The 17,904-nt window shown below is 40.2% G+C and overlaps 1 protein-coding gene across 1 annotated transcript in view; it reads left to right on the top strand.

Moving 5' to 3' along the window:
• The window catches only part of gas7b (growth arrest-specific 7b), an 83,374-nt gene that overhangs the window by 24,648 nt on the left and 40,822 nt on the right, over nucleotides 1–17,904 (top strand). Inside the window, exon 2 of the mRNA XM_033611977.2 lies at nucleotides 7,728–7,845. Within this exon, the coding sequence (XP_033467868.1) occupies nucleotides 7,728–7,845 (118 nt within the window). The remainder of the gene's footprint in view (nucleotides 1–7,727; nucleotides 7,846–17,904) is intronic.

Here is a 17,904-nt window from a genome sequence, read left to right as displayed (position 1 = left end):
GTGGCTCAGAAAACTGTTCAGTCAAAGTTTTGACACCCAGTTTGAAGCAGGGACAGAAACTTACACAGGAGCTTCAGAGTAGGGCAGGGAAAAAAAATCAAATGTCACAATATTTTTGACCAAATACCTCAAAATTTCAACAGTATTGTAGAGTTGACGATTGGTGCTCTCACAAAATATTTACACAATGAGATTTTTGATAAATAATCATCACTAATGTGGATATAATGACTAAATGGGACAAATAATAAATAGAACAGCTAGAACAGTTAGTTTGGAAAATTAAATCACTTTACTATAATGCAGCTTATAAACCAGGACTTACAATATTATGATCACCATAATCTAAGAGGGTACCTAGTCTCATGATATGGATATAATCGATATATAGCCCAGCCCAACAGTAATTCAGGGGCCCTGTGTGTTTTTTGAAATCATAGTGCTGGAAATGGACTATGTCAACAATCTGAAATGTCTTCATGTCCGAGAGTTTTGCATATTATCTGTGCGCTCCCAGCAACACACTCCCATCTGTCATTTCCTTCTCCTGAGAGCCATTTCTGCTTAGCTCAGAGAAAAACAATACTGCTGTATCATTTCACTGATAATGAACATGTGTCCCAACAACAGTGTGTCTGGAGGAAGCCAACAGGAAAGTTACCAGGAAATGCAGAGAAACCCCCAATGTTAGTGCAGTACACAGTAGCACTGATCTTGGATCTGAGACATTTCTGTCACTCAGTTGTTACAGGACAATTCTGATAATACAAACTATCTTAGGGTGGATTGCTATGTAATGACAGTATTGGATTTTTACATATTTTTGCATTAATGTGATGAAGTAGAGTTGATGGGTATTATTTTACTAGATTAGGTAAGACATCCTTGTCTGAATAGTTTATCCATCAGCAGTTTCTCAGTTGATTTTCATGTCATATACCAATAATGCAATACCAAATTAAAAAAAAAACATAATAGAGAATTTTATCCATATCACCCATCGCTAAACTCACTGTATGGTACGGAATCTTCTTAGTAGCACATTCTCACTCCCGACCTGTCAAATACTGCATCTTGGTCTGTGTCCCCACGCTTCAAACTATGACGCTCTAGGTACCTGTTTTGTAGTCAAGACCATCTAAACAGACTTCACTCAAGACTAGAGTACATCAGGACCTAGACAAGACCAGGACCAGACCAGTGTGTGACACTGACACACTTGCAATAAAATGCAGAATATGCAAACCACAGGCACTCCTCAAACTAATCTGAAAGAGTCACATTCCCATAAAAACACCCACAGAAAACAAATAAAGATTCCTCTTTATTCACCACTTTTATTGCCATACTGTATGTATGTATGTAGTGTATGTATGTGTGTACTGTCAAAAATGTCTTGATAAAATAATCAAAAGGCATTGCAGAGGTGAATTTTTCTACAAACACTAAGGAGCTGAAATCAGTGTAACCATCTTTATTCAACCCTCCTTTTTTTGCACAGGCAATTAAGTAATATTCCCACAGTTGCGGTCTTGACCACTCTAGAAATAAAATACAAAGTCCTCTTTGTCTGAGCCAATTACAAGATAAGGCCCAGTCCTTCAGAAAGTGGTCTTGAGAGCAAAACTGATCTCGAATACTACAGCACTAACAGGTATCCCTTTAGCATTAGATTTGGAAACTAAGGGACAGCATGTCAGTTCTTGCTTAATACATAGTGTCTTTTCAAAATAAACATCATTATTCAAAGAAAAAAATAGGTTTTGTCACCAATATTACTTTAGGTTTAGGAAACAAAACTACTTGTTGAGGTTCATGAAGGGAATTTTGTGGTTTGGGCTAAAATAAGTATGTTTGTTGTGTAACTTAAGTAAGTTAACCACTGTATCACATGACATATGTGAAATATGTCAGGTTTCACATAGGTCACATAACGCTGACTAGTAACACAATTAAAAAACCCTCAATGCTTCACACAGGACAGAAACAGAGTTCTCCTGCCTGAAAGTCCTATGTTTGTATGACCCATCCAACACCCCTCCCTCCCACCCTACAAGGTCTTTCTCGCTCTTTACCTGATGTCATTGCCACTACACATTGGAGTTACTTGAAAGCCTGGTACATCTCAAACAGACCCTAAAGGGTGCCTTGTGCGTTGGAATCCCACGCAAATGGGAACTGACCAAGCTGCTGTATCTAATACCCTGGGAATGAGAGCCAGTTGTTCTTAGAGACTTAGAAAAATAACATAAACTTGGAGTAAACTAACAAAAGAATGATTTATTTATTTATTTATTTATTTTTTTACCTCAATGGAAGACGGTCTGTGTCTCACAAAAAGTCATGTTTGTTGTTGCTTGACACCTGCTGAACAATGTTTTATTCCCACCACAAAAGACATTAAGAAGATTGCCTACCTGATTAGGACCTCTATGAACACTTGAGCAACTAAGCATCTGTGTTTCATCAGCTACTCATCCAGATTCATGACACACTGATTGTCCTGGATCCGAGTTAGATTTGATGAGACAGGCTCTTTCACCCAAGACTTTTTTGCCATCTGGACACCCAGATCAGAAGGCCACATGTTCACTGTGTAGCAATTATGTTGTGGTCATTTGATGAATTGCACATTTGTTTGGTAATGTACTAAATCACAATATACACTGAAATGATAAGGGCCTGGCTCCTGCATTATCATTACATCCAGTCTTGTATGGCCCTCTGTAAAATTCTAGTGTTAGCACCACTTGATAATATGGTTACACACTAGACCAGTGAAAAGACATAATAACCCATGTTGTTTGACTTAGAAACAACATGTGTGCAACAACTGAAGGGCGCTTCGCCTCTGCACACATTCATGTTTTGTAGCACTTAGAACTGCTGTAACTTTATCTGCGGTTTGGCAGTCATATTGACTTTCACATAAACATGTGATCCCATGTCACTGACATGATTGGGAAAAGCTCATATTCTCTTGAATGGCATGTTGGAGTTTATCCAGTGTTACATCCATTACAAGTTTTCACTGCTATTGGAAATTACTGGACTATTTAAGCAAATCGGTTCCTCAAAGCACACGAAGGACAAATATAACATAAGACCACGAGACCATCAAAGGGAAAACATGGTTGCAGTGTTGTCAGTGACTGTGTAATTACATGCAGTCAAGTCATCCGGGGTTGACATGGATTCATACTCTCCAGTCCTGTGGGACTTGAGAGTTCTGGGTTTCTCCCTTTCTCTTCTCCAGCTATAGGACAGAGCATGACATGCTTTTACATCCAGGGACAGTTTGTACTTCAATCGATACCCCACGCTGCTTGATTACCATTAAAAATAGTCATATCTGTCTCCACAGTTGCCCACCAAGAGTTTTCTGAGTCAGAGAAGAGAATTTAGGGACATCAAAAAGCTTGCTCTGGGTCATACTTTTATTTGACGTTTGAATACGTCACCACTTGACCATTTTGGTGAGCCTTAGCTACTGTTGCTGTTGTTACTGTTGTCTCTGTTCTTACGTCACATGAGTTTACAATAATAACGAGGGACGACATTTGTTGGATTATGTGTTTCACCACTAAGGATATTAGTTTTGGTTATTTTTGTTTTTTGGTAGCCGGACATATATTAACAGCTAACTCATTGGTGATTTTTAAGGGGGGAAAAAGCAAAATGACATGAAATGCCTTTCATTTCAGTTTGGGCTTCTACTGACTCTGAGCTTTAGCGCCATATTTCAAAGGCTCTCCATTTAGAGGTGGTGACATAGTTGTGTTTTTGTTGTGTTTTTGACATTAATGTCTTGCCTTTAATTTTGTGTTAGCTTTACTGACAGACAGCTGGCTAGCTGTGTTAACATGCTTAGTAGCTACTGCCCACCCTCTGGTCTCCACTAGTTAGCTATCGTTAGCCTTGGCTGCTCTGCACTCTGCACCACCTGGGTTGGGTGGGAGCTAGCGTTTGGTCATTGGGTGATTACTGCTGGTAACGCTGCCTCATAGGTGTAACCGGCCAACCATGTTGTTACAGAAACATGGTGGCCGCCCTCTAGTCTCTCCTCAGGTCTCCCTGGTGAGTAGGTGGCTTCATTTGGAGCTGAAAACACTCTTCAACATTGTCAACTATTTTAGCACCATTAGCTGTGTTGACACTGCTAACAATGCAAAGAGAGCTAACAGTGATAGTTAATGGGTGGTATGCAGTGTAGTAAGCTCAAGCGTTACAAGATTAACCTATTGATCGACATGCATAACTCAGCCAAAAATATTCTCTACGGCTAACCGTTGACATCCCTGTTTACCACAGATTGTACTGCGGGCATACAAAAAATATAGAGGTGTGGTCTGTGATTTGAAGCATTTGAGCAGCCCTAAAGCCTTGCTGCCAAAGTGGGAAGCTTCGGGTGCTGGCAACACGTAAGGAGGCCTAACATTGTTCATCTGCATAGACCACCCACATTGCAATGATTCAACGCTGGCTGATAATCTGCAAAGTTCCCCTTTAAGAGCCCTGATTAAGGGGGCACATCTTTTACTTCAGTCTGACAAGATGTCCCTCCAACAGCAGCCTCAGCAAGGGTACTTCAAAGAAATAAATATTAGAATGGTACAAGCAAAGTTGTCTAAAGACAAACTATAGTGGGACTGCACAGGGGTGAAATTAATATGTTAACTACAGATAGAAACTAATGCACTGCAGACAGTACTAAATAAGCTGAGTATGATATAAAAGCTTTGTGTCATTTATCTGTTTTGAACAAACTTAATGAAGTATGAACTATTTAGTGTAAATCATGGGAAACTAAGGTGTGTGTGCAGGAGTGTTACCAAATTATAAGTAAGCAGTGTGGCAGCAGGAGGGGCTATCACAGTGATCTATGGGGAAAACACATTTCAGGATGCAGGGGTTTTTTGCATGCCGAGTAGCAGCACAGCACCGGGCTCTTCTAACACATCCACACAGAAAGTCAGTATCAGAACTGCTATCTATCCCAGTAGAAGACATGGGAATAAAGACGCAGCTGTGTTGTTGTATTGCAATGTAAAGCTAGTTAGTCCTAAGTAAAAATGTGAGATCAGACTCATTTCATTCTTTTGCTTTATACTGCTTAGCTTACACAGATGGACAATAAAGACAGACAATACATTTTTTCATTGTTCACAATACGTTTCATTTTTCATGTATGGTGTATGAGATCAGGTTTATCCAGTGTGTGCGCTCTTACAGGCAACGTGATTGGCTCATGTGGCCGGAGTATAAACTTTTCCAAATCTAATAAAGAGCAGGACATAACTGCGAACACTAACTTACCTTTGATAACATTTAGGACCAGCTTCCACACAACAGAAAAATAGTACACGCAGTGAAAGGGCTAGTTGAGAACTGTGCATCTTTGGTGTAACCCCCAAAAAGAAAGTACAGCAGAATGAGTCCTGCATGGGGACAGATCTACAAACCCGCACCTGTAAAACTCAGTGCCGGAAACCAACCAGTTACCTGTAATCATCTCCAAGTCAAATTCAGACCCACCCTGACCCATTAATTTAAGTCCTGCAACGTAACCCATGAATAGACACAGCATTTTGCTGCTATGCCATTTTGCGTAATGTATCCTCCTGTGCCATTCAAATGTGCAAAGCACTTAATCATTCATCTCCCTTTTGTTGCTGATGTAATGCAAAGTAACACAAAGATAACCACACGACCAGCTCAGACACCTATGATTATTATCATAAAATTATATATTTTTTTGTCTTTTGTCATTTAATAGACAGGATAGATTTAAGCGTGAAAGGGTAGAAAAGAGGGGATGACATGCAGCAAAGGGCTGCAGGCTGGAATCAAACCCATGGCTGCGGCAAGGACAGTGCCTTTGTGTATGGGATGCCTGCTCTAACCACTGAGCTACTGGGCACCCTACCTATGGTTATTTTTGTTCTCATCCGCTGTTCTCCCACATTTAGTTTACTTTTACCAATCCAGTGAATTGATATAAATGTTTGTAAGTGTGTTTTTCACTAGTTACACATTTTTTTTTGCAGGTTAGCCTACTGGATGGGTAAAGCCCGCACCAACCCAGCCCGTTATCTAGCCCGCCCAACCTTCAAACATATGGTTAATCAAGCAGATCCGCAAACTGGCTGAAAGTTTCAAGTAATGACCATTGCTAATAACAACCTTCTTGCTGTTTGCTATATTGTATGTCATTTCCAGTAAATATCACAATATAAAAAGTGTGTTTTCAGTTTAAAAGGTACATACATAGGAATACAACAAATACCTATCTTTTAAGCAGTTCCACCTTAGTATGATCGAGTGTGCAGCTGATAGCTACAATGTTTGTTTACATAGCATGGGCAAAGTAGACATTTCTTGCTTGCTGCTAGGACAAGGTGTAAGGCTCACATATTCTGTGATGGAATTTTTTTTTTACCAGACTTAATTACTGTAAAAATGTGAAAATATCGCACTTTTGAATGGATTTTCCTGATCAAAAACTGTTAAAGGAAACCCTGAGCACAGCAGTGCTGATGATAAAGCTGTTTGCTATGTGTGTTTGAGAGAGACAGAGAGAAGGGAAGAGAAGGTGGAAGGTGGACTATTACACAATATTTCTGTATGTTATTAGTAACTCACTCAAAACTCTGCTTTGTAACTTAATCACAGAAACCTGTGATATTTTTTTAACAAGCTTACCCAAACCAATGACCTGTGGGTCGCGGGTTACCGTAGCAGTAGGCTAGTAAGCAAAACATGCTAATTATTGCAGCTTACACACACTAGAGCAAAAATACAGCATCATCCATCTTAAACTTTTACTCTTATGTTTTTGATTTTGGAAAAGCTGAAACAAGACACCATTGTCCAAACTCATTAAATTCTGAGTATATCTTCTACTGGCCCCATGCACAATGCTTCAAGATGTGGAGCAATCCAAAGCTTGGCAGGCCTTCCATGCTTAGTTATGGTTGTGAAGCTATGATTGGACAATCGCTGTTCAGAGATGGGGTTTGTTGAACGGTCATTCATGTCCATAATTGCTGCAAAGCCATTTTCTTCTCCTACTGAATTCTATTGAATTTACATGTAGCCTGCAGAGACTGGAATGACTTGCAGTTACTTAAACTAACCTCTTCTGGACGCTTCAGTGACTTGGCATGCACCCTGTTAACCAAACTGTAGCTGATATGGAATTTCATTTGGCTCTCCCAAGTCTCCAAACAGCATGTCCACAATGTGTTACAGTGGTCTCTGCCTGTTGTTTTCCTGCTAATCAGCAGCAGATGTGTGCAGTTTGCCTACACGCTCTGTTGTGTTCTTCAGCTAGCTGTAGTGTGTACATACACTGACTCTGGAGTTCAGGCTCTCAGAGGCAGTTTGTTGTTCTTTATGTGGCAGCGGTGGTAGCGCAGCCTGCTCCGCTATGATGTCATTGGTTGCTGGTTGTGAAATACTTGAGGAAATGAGAACCTCATTGAACCCGAGCTGAGTGCTGCACATTTTCTTCTTCATCTCTTGCGTCGCCTGATCTTCAGTGGTTTTGTTTGATCATCTTTTATCTGTTTATCTCCAGCAGTTTTTTAAAATTATGTCAGACCCTTGAGAAATAAATCCTTGTTTTGGATCTAACATGGTGTTTCAGATCACCTCTAATGTGCTGATGAGCCCCTTTGTGGTTATTGACATTCACTGATGTTCTTATTCTTTGTCTGTTTTTACAGAGGACAGCATCTCTGAGTCAGCTCCCTGTTGAAGACCTCAGAGACCCCCTGCCTCCTCATTGGAGATGCTACATGTCTCCACAAGGGCGGCGATACTACGTCAACACCACAAACAATGGTGAGATTCAATGAAATGTAACAGTTGAGGACACATTTTGAGGAACATAAAACCACAATCTGCAGTTTTTACATTTCTGTTTCTGTACGGGTTATGTAAGCAAGACATGTTGATTACTGGCTGATATGCTGATAAGTGAACCCATGCATGTATGAACACATTTAACTGGAATACTTTGATACTTAAAAAAGCAACACAGAAACATGATGATTCCCAAAGTTATGAGGAACATCTTTTGTACTATGATTGCTAAGCAGCTTTACGGACATTAAAACGCATGGACATCAGATATGAAGATATCATCAGGGGGTGTAAGTCACCCTGAATCTAAAATATGTGTATCATTTCTGTATGTTCAGACATGACTGGTATGGCTCCAAGGAGTTGTAGCATTTTTTATGCAAATTGCAGCAATCAGACGTTAAACAGCTTAGTACTCACATTGCTTTTTGGACCCCGCCATGCACATTTCTCTGTCACGTTACACAGTGTCTTTGTCTCAAACCTCTCTCCTTTTGCTTTTGGTTTTTCCTCCAAATAAAATAGTTGATAGAACTGAAGGGATAACTGATGAAGACTCATAGAGATGATTCGTCAGAGCCCATTGCCCAAACAACAAACATAAGACTCTAGTTATAATAGAGCAGTTATACCTAGCCTTCATATGATTTGTAAAACCGGCTTCTCTAAGGATTTTGCTTGGTATCAGTGCTGCTTAAATCCAGTACTTCTGCGTGGGTCTTTTGCTTGTACCTTAAGTAATGTTGTTTTCATGTTGTTGTTTTTCCAGTCTGAGCGGAGCCTGACACTAGTATTTCATTGTATAACAGGATGAATCCAATCATGTGGATCAAGACAGGGGATTTCAGTTTGGTTTATTTTGTTATTGATAGCCCAACAAGAAAAACACAAAATACAAGAGGCACTTTCCCTTTAGTCTGTCTGGCGCCACATTTATTCGGTGAGCATTGATACTGCATTTCAGAGCTCTGTCCATTCAGAGGTGGTGAAACTTTCATGTTTTGTGATGTAAATGTCTTGCCTTTTATTTCATGTTGGCTTGGCTGACAGGCAGTTAGCTGTGTTGACATGCTGATACATAGAGCCCACTGCCCACCATCAGGTCTCCACTGGTTAGCTAGCCACCACTGCTCCACACCATGCAACAGCCAAGCGGGAGCTAATTAGCGGCACCGCTCATTTAACGATTTTGTCGGTACACTGTCCTGATCCTTGGTAGAAGGATGGCAACATTGTGCTCATTCTCCAGGCTTGCCCCAGGTAGCTCCGCTGATCAAGCAGCTTAATTTTGATTTGCAAAAACCCTTTAGCATTGTTAAACATATTAGCACTTCTAGCCGTGCTGACACTGCTAATAGTGCTAACAGTCCTAACATGGTTAAAAATGCTCCAGGGTTGTTTTCACAACAATACAGTCCTGCCACCTTGTGTTGGGACGGTGTAACCAGTGGTCATCACCAAATGCACAGTGTTAGCTTACCAGTGAGGCATGCAGTATTAGCTTTGTTCTAATGTGGAACAGCATAGTGCTGTCCTACTGCTAAACTAAAGAGTAGTATTAACCTATGGACCAACTGCATAACCAGTGAAAGATATTCTCTGTGGTGAACCGATTGACATCCCTAATCAGGACATTCTTTTTTACAGGTCCATTTTGTTATTCAGACTGTGATACAGGTCATGCCTTTGCTTACAGGTATTACCAAGCACAGCATTTAGTTGTCATTGTGTGTTTTTGAACTGTGATCCAACAGGGCTACTCTGTGATTAATTTTTATCAAAATGACTGGGTGGCAACATGCTAAAGATTATGGGCCGGATCTACTAAGATCCCAATTTGCCTGTACTAATTTGCCTGCGCAATCTAGATTTTTGCATGTGGGGCTGAACTGCGGTTTGCGGGTGATTTACTAAGAGTGGTTGCGCAAATGACAAGAGGTGCAAACATGTTGGAGACATCCTATTTAAATGAGGGTATTGCGTGTTTTAGGGTATGTAGCATGGCGAGTTTGGAGAGAAAGCGCAAAGTGAAATTCGACCCTATGGAATTAGAGGTGTTGGTAGATGAGGCCAATAAACACTTAAATGAGCTACAGCAAAGAAACCTGACTGTCTCACAAAGGAACGCTATATGGGAAGAAATCTGTGACCAACAGCCAGGGACCGGAGAGGGAGGAGAGGTGCGCATGGCGAGCAAGTTCCACCTGCAAAAAGGAAACACAAATAATACACTCAACTGTCACGTTTAAGTTTTCTTATATTGGCTGTGAATATTCATTTTGTGTAAAATAGGCTATACGATAAAGAACTGTTTAGTTTAGTTTTTTTGGCATGATAAATGTTAGAGCTATAGCCTATATATTTTGTGACTGAAACAATGTGTCTTTAATATGATTTTGCGTGGCTTAACATAATGAGACATTAATGAGACTGAGTATTTTGTTTGATAATAATGTTTGGAATCTAGAAAGTGATTTCAATCATCTTTTTTTCACTAAATGTTGATTTGCTTAACTTTGCAATGCTCTGCAGTTTATTGGGTCACACTAGCACTCGTATTCTAATCTACAGCATTATGTTTAAAGCTAGAACCACCACGACGGTCTGTTTGGGTTTTTATAATGCAAATAACTCAGTTTAGATAAAACCTACAAGCTTCTCTTCCTATGAATTTTCCTAAAAATGTGTCTTGTATGTTTTCTGAAGCCAATAAGTTACAAAAATGAAACACACTACACTTCTGAGCATTTATACCTTTGACCGCTGCTGAAAATGATACATTTTGATACATACAGTAGGCTGCTATACATATTGCAAAACTCTGTAAAAGTACACCAAAGCATACATTTTCGTTTCATTTCATTTCATTTTCGAATGTAATCTCAACAGTGACCGCGCCAGCCGGCGGGACTGCACCGCTTCCAATGTTCATTCATTCATTCAATCGCGTGTTCAATGTGTGTGTGTGTGTGTGTGTGTGTGTGTGTGTGTGTGTGTGTGTGTTAGTATGTCAGAGAGGAGGAGTTCTCCTCCGGCATGGCATTCTGCTCCAGCCCGTGTTGCGTGCTTCACACAATGGTGAAAAATGCATTCTCTACGTCTTTTTTCATCGTTTCGATGTCTCCTTCTTGCAACAATAACCGCAGCCATGTGTGCGCAATTACGCATACAAACCATTTGCACCTCCCTTTGACACGTGTTAAATATAGACGCAGTTTCTATGAGCAAAATTGCTTTCAGGTTTGATAAATCACTTTGCGTGTGCTAAATTAATATATTTACATTTTCTCCTCCCAGCACATGCACAATTGCGTGTAAACGCCCCATATTTCATATTCATTGCAGCAAACGTACTAACTGGATGCAGACATGCTATTTTGCACCTTTGAAAGACGCAACGCTTAGTGCGCACTGTTAGTAAATCAGTTTGTACATTTACCTACCTTTAGTAGATCCGGCCCTAAATGTTTTCAACAAAAAGTTAAAACATGTTTCTGTGAGATGACTCCTGAGGTAACACTTTAGATTTTTTCTTCCATTCATTTTCCACATTTAATCTGTGACCCAACTACACTTTGGACTGAAAATAAAGCAGTATTTTTTATTGAAATGTTCTATCGAGGAGCATGTATTTATCATAAAAATGATACGTGAGTGATTTCCTCTGTCATTAATCAAGTTAAACATACACTCTGTGTGTCTACAGCAGTGATGGTACCAGTGAGAGACAGAGGGCGTAGAAGAACTGATACTGCTGATAGTGCCTTGTTTCTGTCAACACAATCACCACTCAGTGTCTCCCTGGACACACACAGTGGCAAAGAGACAGCTTAATACCCTCCTCTGTTCCACAGACAGCAACATAGCCTGCTTTTACTATCCCTGAGTGAACTCACTGTAAAACCTGACTGATGATACTAATATCTTGTCTTGGCAACTCTCTTGTGCATTTGACTTCAGGATGTAATAAAGGTTAGAAAGTGTAGCTTTCTCAGCGGTGCTTCCCAGTCACACAGAGTAAGAACAGGCATCATGTAAGAGCATTTTTTATGTAAAGGCCTGGTCACATCAGGGGGTGTCACATCAAAATTCATCTGTTTTCACAAAGTCTCTGGTTCTGGAAGCTATGTGGCTTAGTGACCATTTGCAGGGCTAGATGGTCAGCTGTCAGAACCAACAGCTCTTCAAGCTTCTTTCGTTTTTCTCTGTGTGGCTCGTTTCAACTTGATGAATGCTGCCTGTTCATTGTGCGTTTGTGAGATTTGATCGTTGGCTTAGTCGACACCCTTAAATTGTTCTTCAGCACCATAAGTCAGAAAGTTTCATTTGCTAAAATGTGACAAAATCTGACCTTCAAACCATGAATCATAAAGTCCTGCTGTCTGAAATTGGCTGAAAAAAAAAACTATTACTAAACGTTTAGTAATTTTTTTTTCAGGACCCGAAAAATGAGAAAATACTACTACAAGGTGATGCTAAAATCATTCGTTCATTCACACATTCACTGCTCCCAATATAAAAGACAGTGCTAAAGTAACAGATAATGCATGCCAAGGACTTTGATAGAACGGGATTGTGGCTCAGTAGGCACAGTAGTACTTAAATTAGTCATGCCATGTCACCTTGAATTGGTGAAGAAAACTTGGAATGGAAAACAGTGAACCTCAAATAATAAATCAGTATGTTTGTAGATTTCTGTAAAGGCGCATTATAAAAACAAAGTTGTCCGCACGAATTTAAGGTAACACAACATGACTGATATACAAATGGTCATTTTGTGGGTGAAGTATTCCTTTAGGAGTGCCACTAGCTTCACATCAGAAATGTTTACATCATGTTTGTTTCTGATCATGGTTGCAGTGGTCAAATTTGGCAAATTGTGGGATCTAGAATTAGCCGAGGCCTCCACCCAGCAACGAGACCAGGGGAGACTCTCCCCCTTTCCTGCCTTTCCTTCTGTATTTAGATGAAATGAGATGCTAAATGTGGTCATGTCAAAAAGTTGGAAACAAACCACTCTGTGGGCCCTTTTGACCACTTTGAATGTATTGCTATGGGATGCTTTGATAGTTTAGATAACTTCAAAACTTCTGACTCTTAATCTAACTCTGATTCTGACTTCCTTAGTCTCTGGGTGATTCCTGTGGGAATTCGACAGATCTGTTTTGTCTTTATGTGACAGGGTTTGGAGGCTCATCTTTAGCAGTAAAACAGATAATATTCCAGAGGGACAGAGTCAGAAATGACAAGAGTGGCATGCCGGAACAAAACAGTTCCACAATATTTCCTAAGAGAGAAAATGATTAATTTTTCATAACTTTCTGCGTGTAAAAAAACACATTAGCATCTGTATCGTGGCTCATAAAGAAGGCACTGTTGTTGCTGTGGTGTAGTGAAAATGGCCTCTGAGGGCACAGAAAACCTCCAGGACTTATGTTCTGTATCTTGGCTGCATGATGACTAAATGAAAGCTTAGAGAATGCTCAGCCCAAACACACACACTGTACTACAGGCCTGTGGTGCTTTCAAAATCACCACCCCAGCAACTGTTTCCAAACAAACCCATCTGATAACATTTTTCCTGAAACTATTGATATTTATAGCATCTCTGCTATTTTTGCTGAACCCTTTTGTTTCGTTAAAGTTCAGCTAGATTAGATACTGTCCTGCTTGTGTGTTTATGTGTGCGTTTATGTTTCTGCATTGCCATAGTAACAGAGCACTGCGTGGGTGAGGGCTCTGCATGTCCTTGTGTCAGGGCTTTTTTTTTTTTTTTTTTTTTCTCTAGGTTTTCCTTCCTGTGTTGCTTGGTGCAGTCATGCAGGGTGCTGTGGTTTATACCAGCCCTCTCCTAAGACTCTCCACTCATCCCAGTCTGACCAGTGGGCTGCTGTATAAGCACACCAAACCAAATACTCAACAGTCCCGGCACACACGCTGAAGATTTACAGCACACAGACAATCCCCTTGGTTACCTTGTATTTTTGAATGAAGTCTGATTCATACTAAACTGTAAAAACTCTTCAAATGTGGTTCATAAATGAAATGAAATCCGAGTTATATTAAATGGCATGAATTTTTCCGGCTACTGCATACAGATCTGCCCTGTAAATTACTTCTTCTTTATGAGACAAAATCAGATTCAGAAGAGACATTCATACTTTATGTGCTCTTTATAAAGCAATACAGTGGCCTTCCTGTCACAGCCAAAGCACAGCCTGCCCCACAACTTCAAAAGAGCCATACAATGTGAACACTAGGTTTGCAGCTAATATGGGTTTGTTACCATGGATGTATAGATAGACCTGGATACATCGTTGGAGGCGGAGCCCTGTTCATTTCTTTGAAAGTCGCTCAGTGGTGCATGAACTTCCTTGACTTCCTTGGTATAACATTACCAGGATCTTTCGAATTGTTGGACCCATAGAGCAAGTGCACCATAGACTTTGCCAGTTGAGCGGCTAACTTGAAAGGGGATCGAATGATTTAATCATGCGGCTCTTCTTGACTCTATAAATGTTTCCGGACTTAATGACTTAAATTCTGATAATTAAACAAGTCATTTCACAAGGGTTGTACCTAAGGAAGTTAGTTTTGGTAAATTTCCTTAGATTCTACTTGTTGCCAATGTATTAGTAACGTCGGGAGTCTACAGCTGCTGATGTCGATGTGATGCAGAGTGCTGTCTGGGTTCCAAATGTAGCCTAAGAGCCTTAGCATACCATGTCCATATATTTCGTATGAAATTGTCGCACATCTGAAAATAAATACAACCTCACATGTCAATCATGTTTGCACACCGACTCCAAAACATTCATCTGTCATTTAAGTTTTCGAAACAGGTTCGATTTTTGGTATTCAAAGAGCTGTTTGACTAAGAGGCAATGAAGAAAATGTGGCATAATCTTTGGGACACACACATCAACAAAGGAGAGGAACAGGGCGCACAGTCATTGCTGCTTCTCTCCCTGCATCCATGTAGGTGCATGGAAGGGCAGGGAGGTTTGCTTTCTTCTCCTTAGGCTCTTCAAGTAGGCACACAGAAGGGCAGAGAGGTGTACTCTCTCCGCCTTATGCTTTCCACGTAGGCGCATGGAAGAGGCTTTCTGTGTAGGCCCGAGGAAAGGCAGAGAGGCCCCAGAACAGAGCCTTACTGCCATTTATAATGTTGCAAATGGAAATTTCTTTGACTTAAGTGTTCCTGACTGAACTCAGATAGTCTACTTTCAACAGGCCAGATGGACATTTTCAGGTGGATGATGATGAAGAAGAGGAGGGTGTAGTAGGATGTGGGCTGCACACAGACAGAGAGAGAGCAACAGTGTGGAGACAAAGAGGGAGGATAGCTCAGCCCCTTCAGGTAGCCGCAGTGCCAAATGCAAGACACAGGGAGAGAGTGGCGACAGCTGGGGAGGTAACTCCAGTGTAGAGAAGCAAAGGAGCAAATGTGTCTTTATATTTTGGATCGTATTGCAAATTTTTGCAACGAATAGAACAATAAAACACAATGGACCCAGTTCGCAAGGTTTTGTGCTTAACGATTTCTGTTGGATTATGGCTTATAAAAACGTACACAAAAAATGCAGACTTAGTAAGCAAAGGCCTCAAGGTCCGATGGCATTACGTTATATGGTTTGGCCATGTGGTTGAATTGGTTTCAACTTCAGACTCACTTCCAGGCCTCCTGTTTGTTACACAGGCCAAGCGTTCATTAAACATGAAGTGAAGTTAAGCTAATGTCTTCTTTGTGTTTACGCATGAACACATGTCCCAAACATCCACTTGCGGAAAAGCACAGTAGGCTAAAATTAGCGAAACACTTTAGCTAGTCAGCTAATTCACGAGTCACCTGTAGCACAGGAGGAGTCACTGCTATTTTGCCATCTCCTGTTTCTGTAACATGTTCCTGGGGTTTTACTATCCAAAATCAATTTTAACAATAATGAATAATCATTCATTTATTAGCATTCAAAAACTCCTTTTATTCACCAGCGTGGCAGTGATCATATGATTGTCCTGACAACATGGTGCAGTAGCACATCACTTGCCTGGCTTCAGTCTGTTAAAGTGGTGATCTTTAACCCACAGTGGTCGTGGTCTTGTGTGAAAAGGTTTTCATTAATGCTGCTCCAAACATAAACATTACATAAATAACAATATTACATTACTTTTTATTGTATATTTTACCATCCTAATGAAATATTGGTGTTGCATGGCTGGATTTTTAGTAATTTACATCACTGATTTACATTTACAAATGTCAGTATAATTTTCTACCAGAGCTGGGATGCTCTGGTTTCATTTCAACTCTCTGTCCTGCAAATGTCATCATTGTTCAGTTAAGATACTGAGCAATGGTCCTTATTTTTAAATACCACAAACAACAGTTGCTGCCTGTTCTTGGCTTGTAAGCTAATGTCCAGCAGTTTTGTCTTAATGCCATTGTCTGCTCAACTGTCATTCAAATGTGTACACCAGCCTGCCCACTCAGACACTTGTCATAAATGGTAACTTTTTTGTTATCATAGCTATCTGTCTTTTTCTTTCCATGTTTTATTGCAATGAGAGAGATACCTCAGGCACTATCTTTCCTCCTTGGGAAGATACAGAGTGTGATTGGTTGTTTTGACTGATAAAAACCAAAGACAGGAGGTAGCTAATGCATCAAGGCCAAGTGTCATATGGTTATGAATAAAATATAGCAGTGTCAAAGCTAACTAGGGCATTTCTCCCTCTCCCTGTTCAGAATCGGGGATGTCTCGTGTCACTCGTGGCGTGGCTGGCGGACAGTGAGCTGATGCCGGGGTATTTTTGTTTTTAGACCTGCTGTTGACTATTTTCATTCATACGTTCACTTATACACATCTACTACACTGCAACTACTGTCATCCAATGTCAGCTGCTGAGCAGCTGCTACACTCTCCTGAGTCTGAACCAGTGATGTATGCAGACTGAATATGGGGCTGTGACTGACTTTGGTGAATCAGAAAAGCTTGAATTGATGTTTTTATGCTCCATCAAAAAAACCCTCATCCTCATGCAGTCTGAATCAATGCATGGTACGTACCGTGATTGATATCAGGAATTTAAATCATTCAGATAGGCCTGAAAAGGGCGGATGAACTATTCCACAAATGGTAAAGTGGGTAAATTGAGCTGACTTGGGTTTTCATGCCACAATCAAGACTATCAAGGCAATTTAGAGTGATTGACAACTTTATAGACTTCAGCTCGTCTGTGACAAGGTGGCTGATGAGAATCGCTCTTGCTGCTGCATGTGTATCACTGTATCTGGAGCTATGGATCTGGCAGGTGCCAAACCTGATCTCTCACCTGTGTATTAAACCTGTTTGACGGATATTATCAGCAATCTGCATTTCAAGAGCCAGTTGCCTAGAAACTCAACGTGTTTCACTCAGGTGTCAAATATCATAGTAAATATGTGGGATTTCACACCTCGTAGCTTTAGTCAGTTGTAAAAGAAAATATAGTGAATAGGGCTGGGCAACACATTTTTATGGCAATATGAGACTAAATCTTGTCTTGGATTTTGGATAACGTTATATCCAAGTGTCTTTTGCTAATTTCAAAAGCTTATTTTCTGGACTTACCACACTGTTTTTCTGTTCTGTATATATATATTACTATTATACTTTACCCACATAGCCATTATATCCACTCTACTGATGATTATTTATCAAAAATCTCACTCATTTTTTAGGTTGTCCATCAGTCAAATTTGGCACGAACATCCACTTGGACTCAATGATGAACTGATTAGACTTTGATCATCAGAGGTCAAGGTTACTCTGACTTCATTTGTCTTATTCTCGTGAACGAGAGCTCTCAAGAGGGAATTTCCTCAGATTTGGCACAAACATCCATGTGGACTCAACGCTGAACTCATTCCATTTTTGTGGTCAAAGACATGGTGTTTTTGGTCATAACTCAAGAATTCATACGCTAATTATGACAAAATTTCACACAAATGTTTGATAGGATAAAATGATGAAGTGATGACATTTTTTAACTAGGTTA

The sequence above is a fragment of the Epinephelus lanceolatus genome, chromosome 21 (genome assembly GCF_041903045.1).
Source record: "Epinephelus lanceolatus isolate andai-2023 chromosome 21, ASM4190304v1, whole genome shotgun sequence".
Lineage (NCBI taxonomy): Eukaryota > Metazoa > Chordata > Actinopteri > Perciformes > Serranidae > Epinephelus > Epinephelus lanceolatus.
The sequence above is the reverse complement of the archived record's forward strand: the minus strand, read 5'-3'. Positions and strand labels throughout refer to the sequence as shown.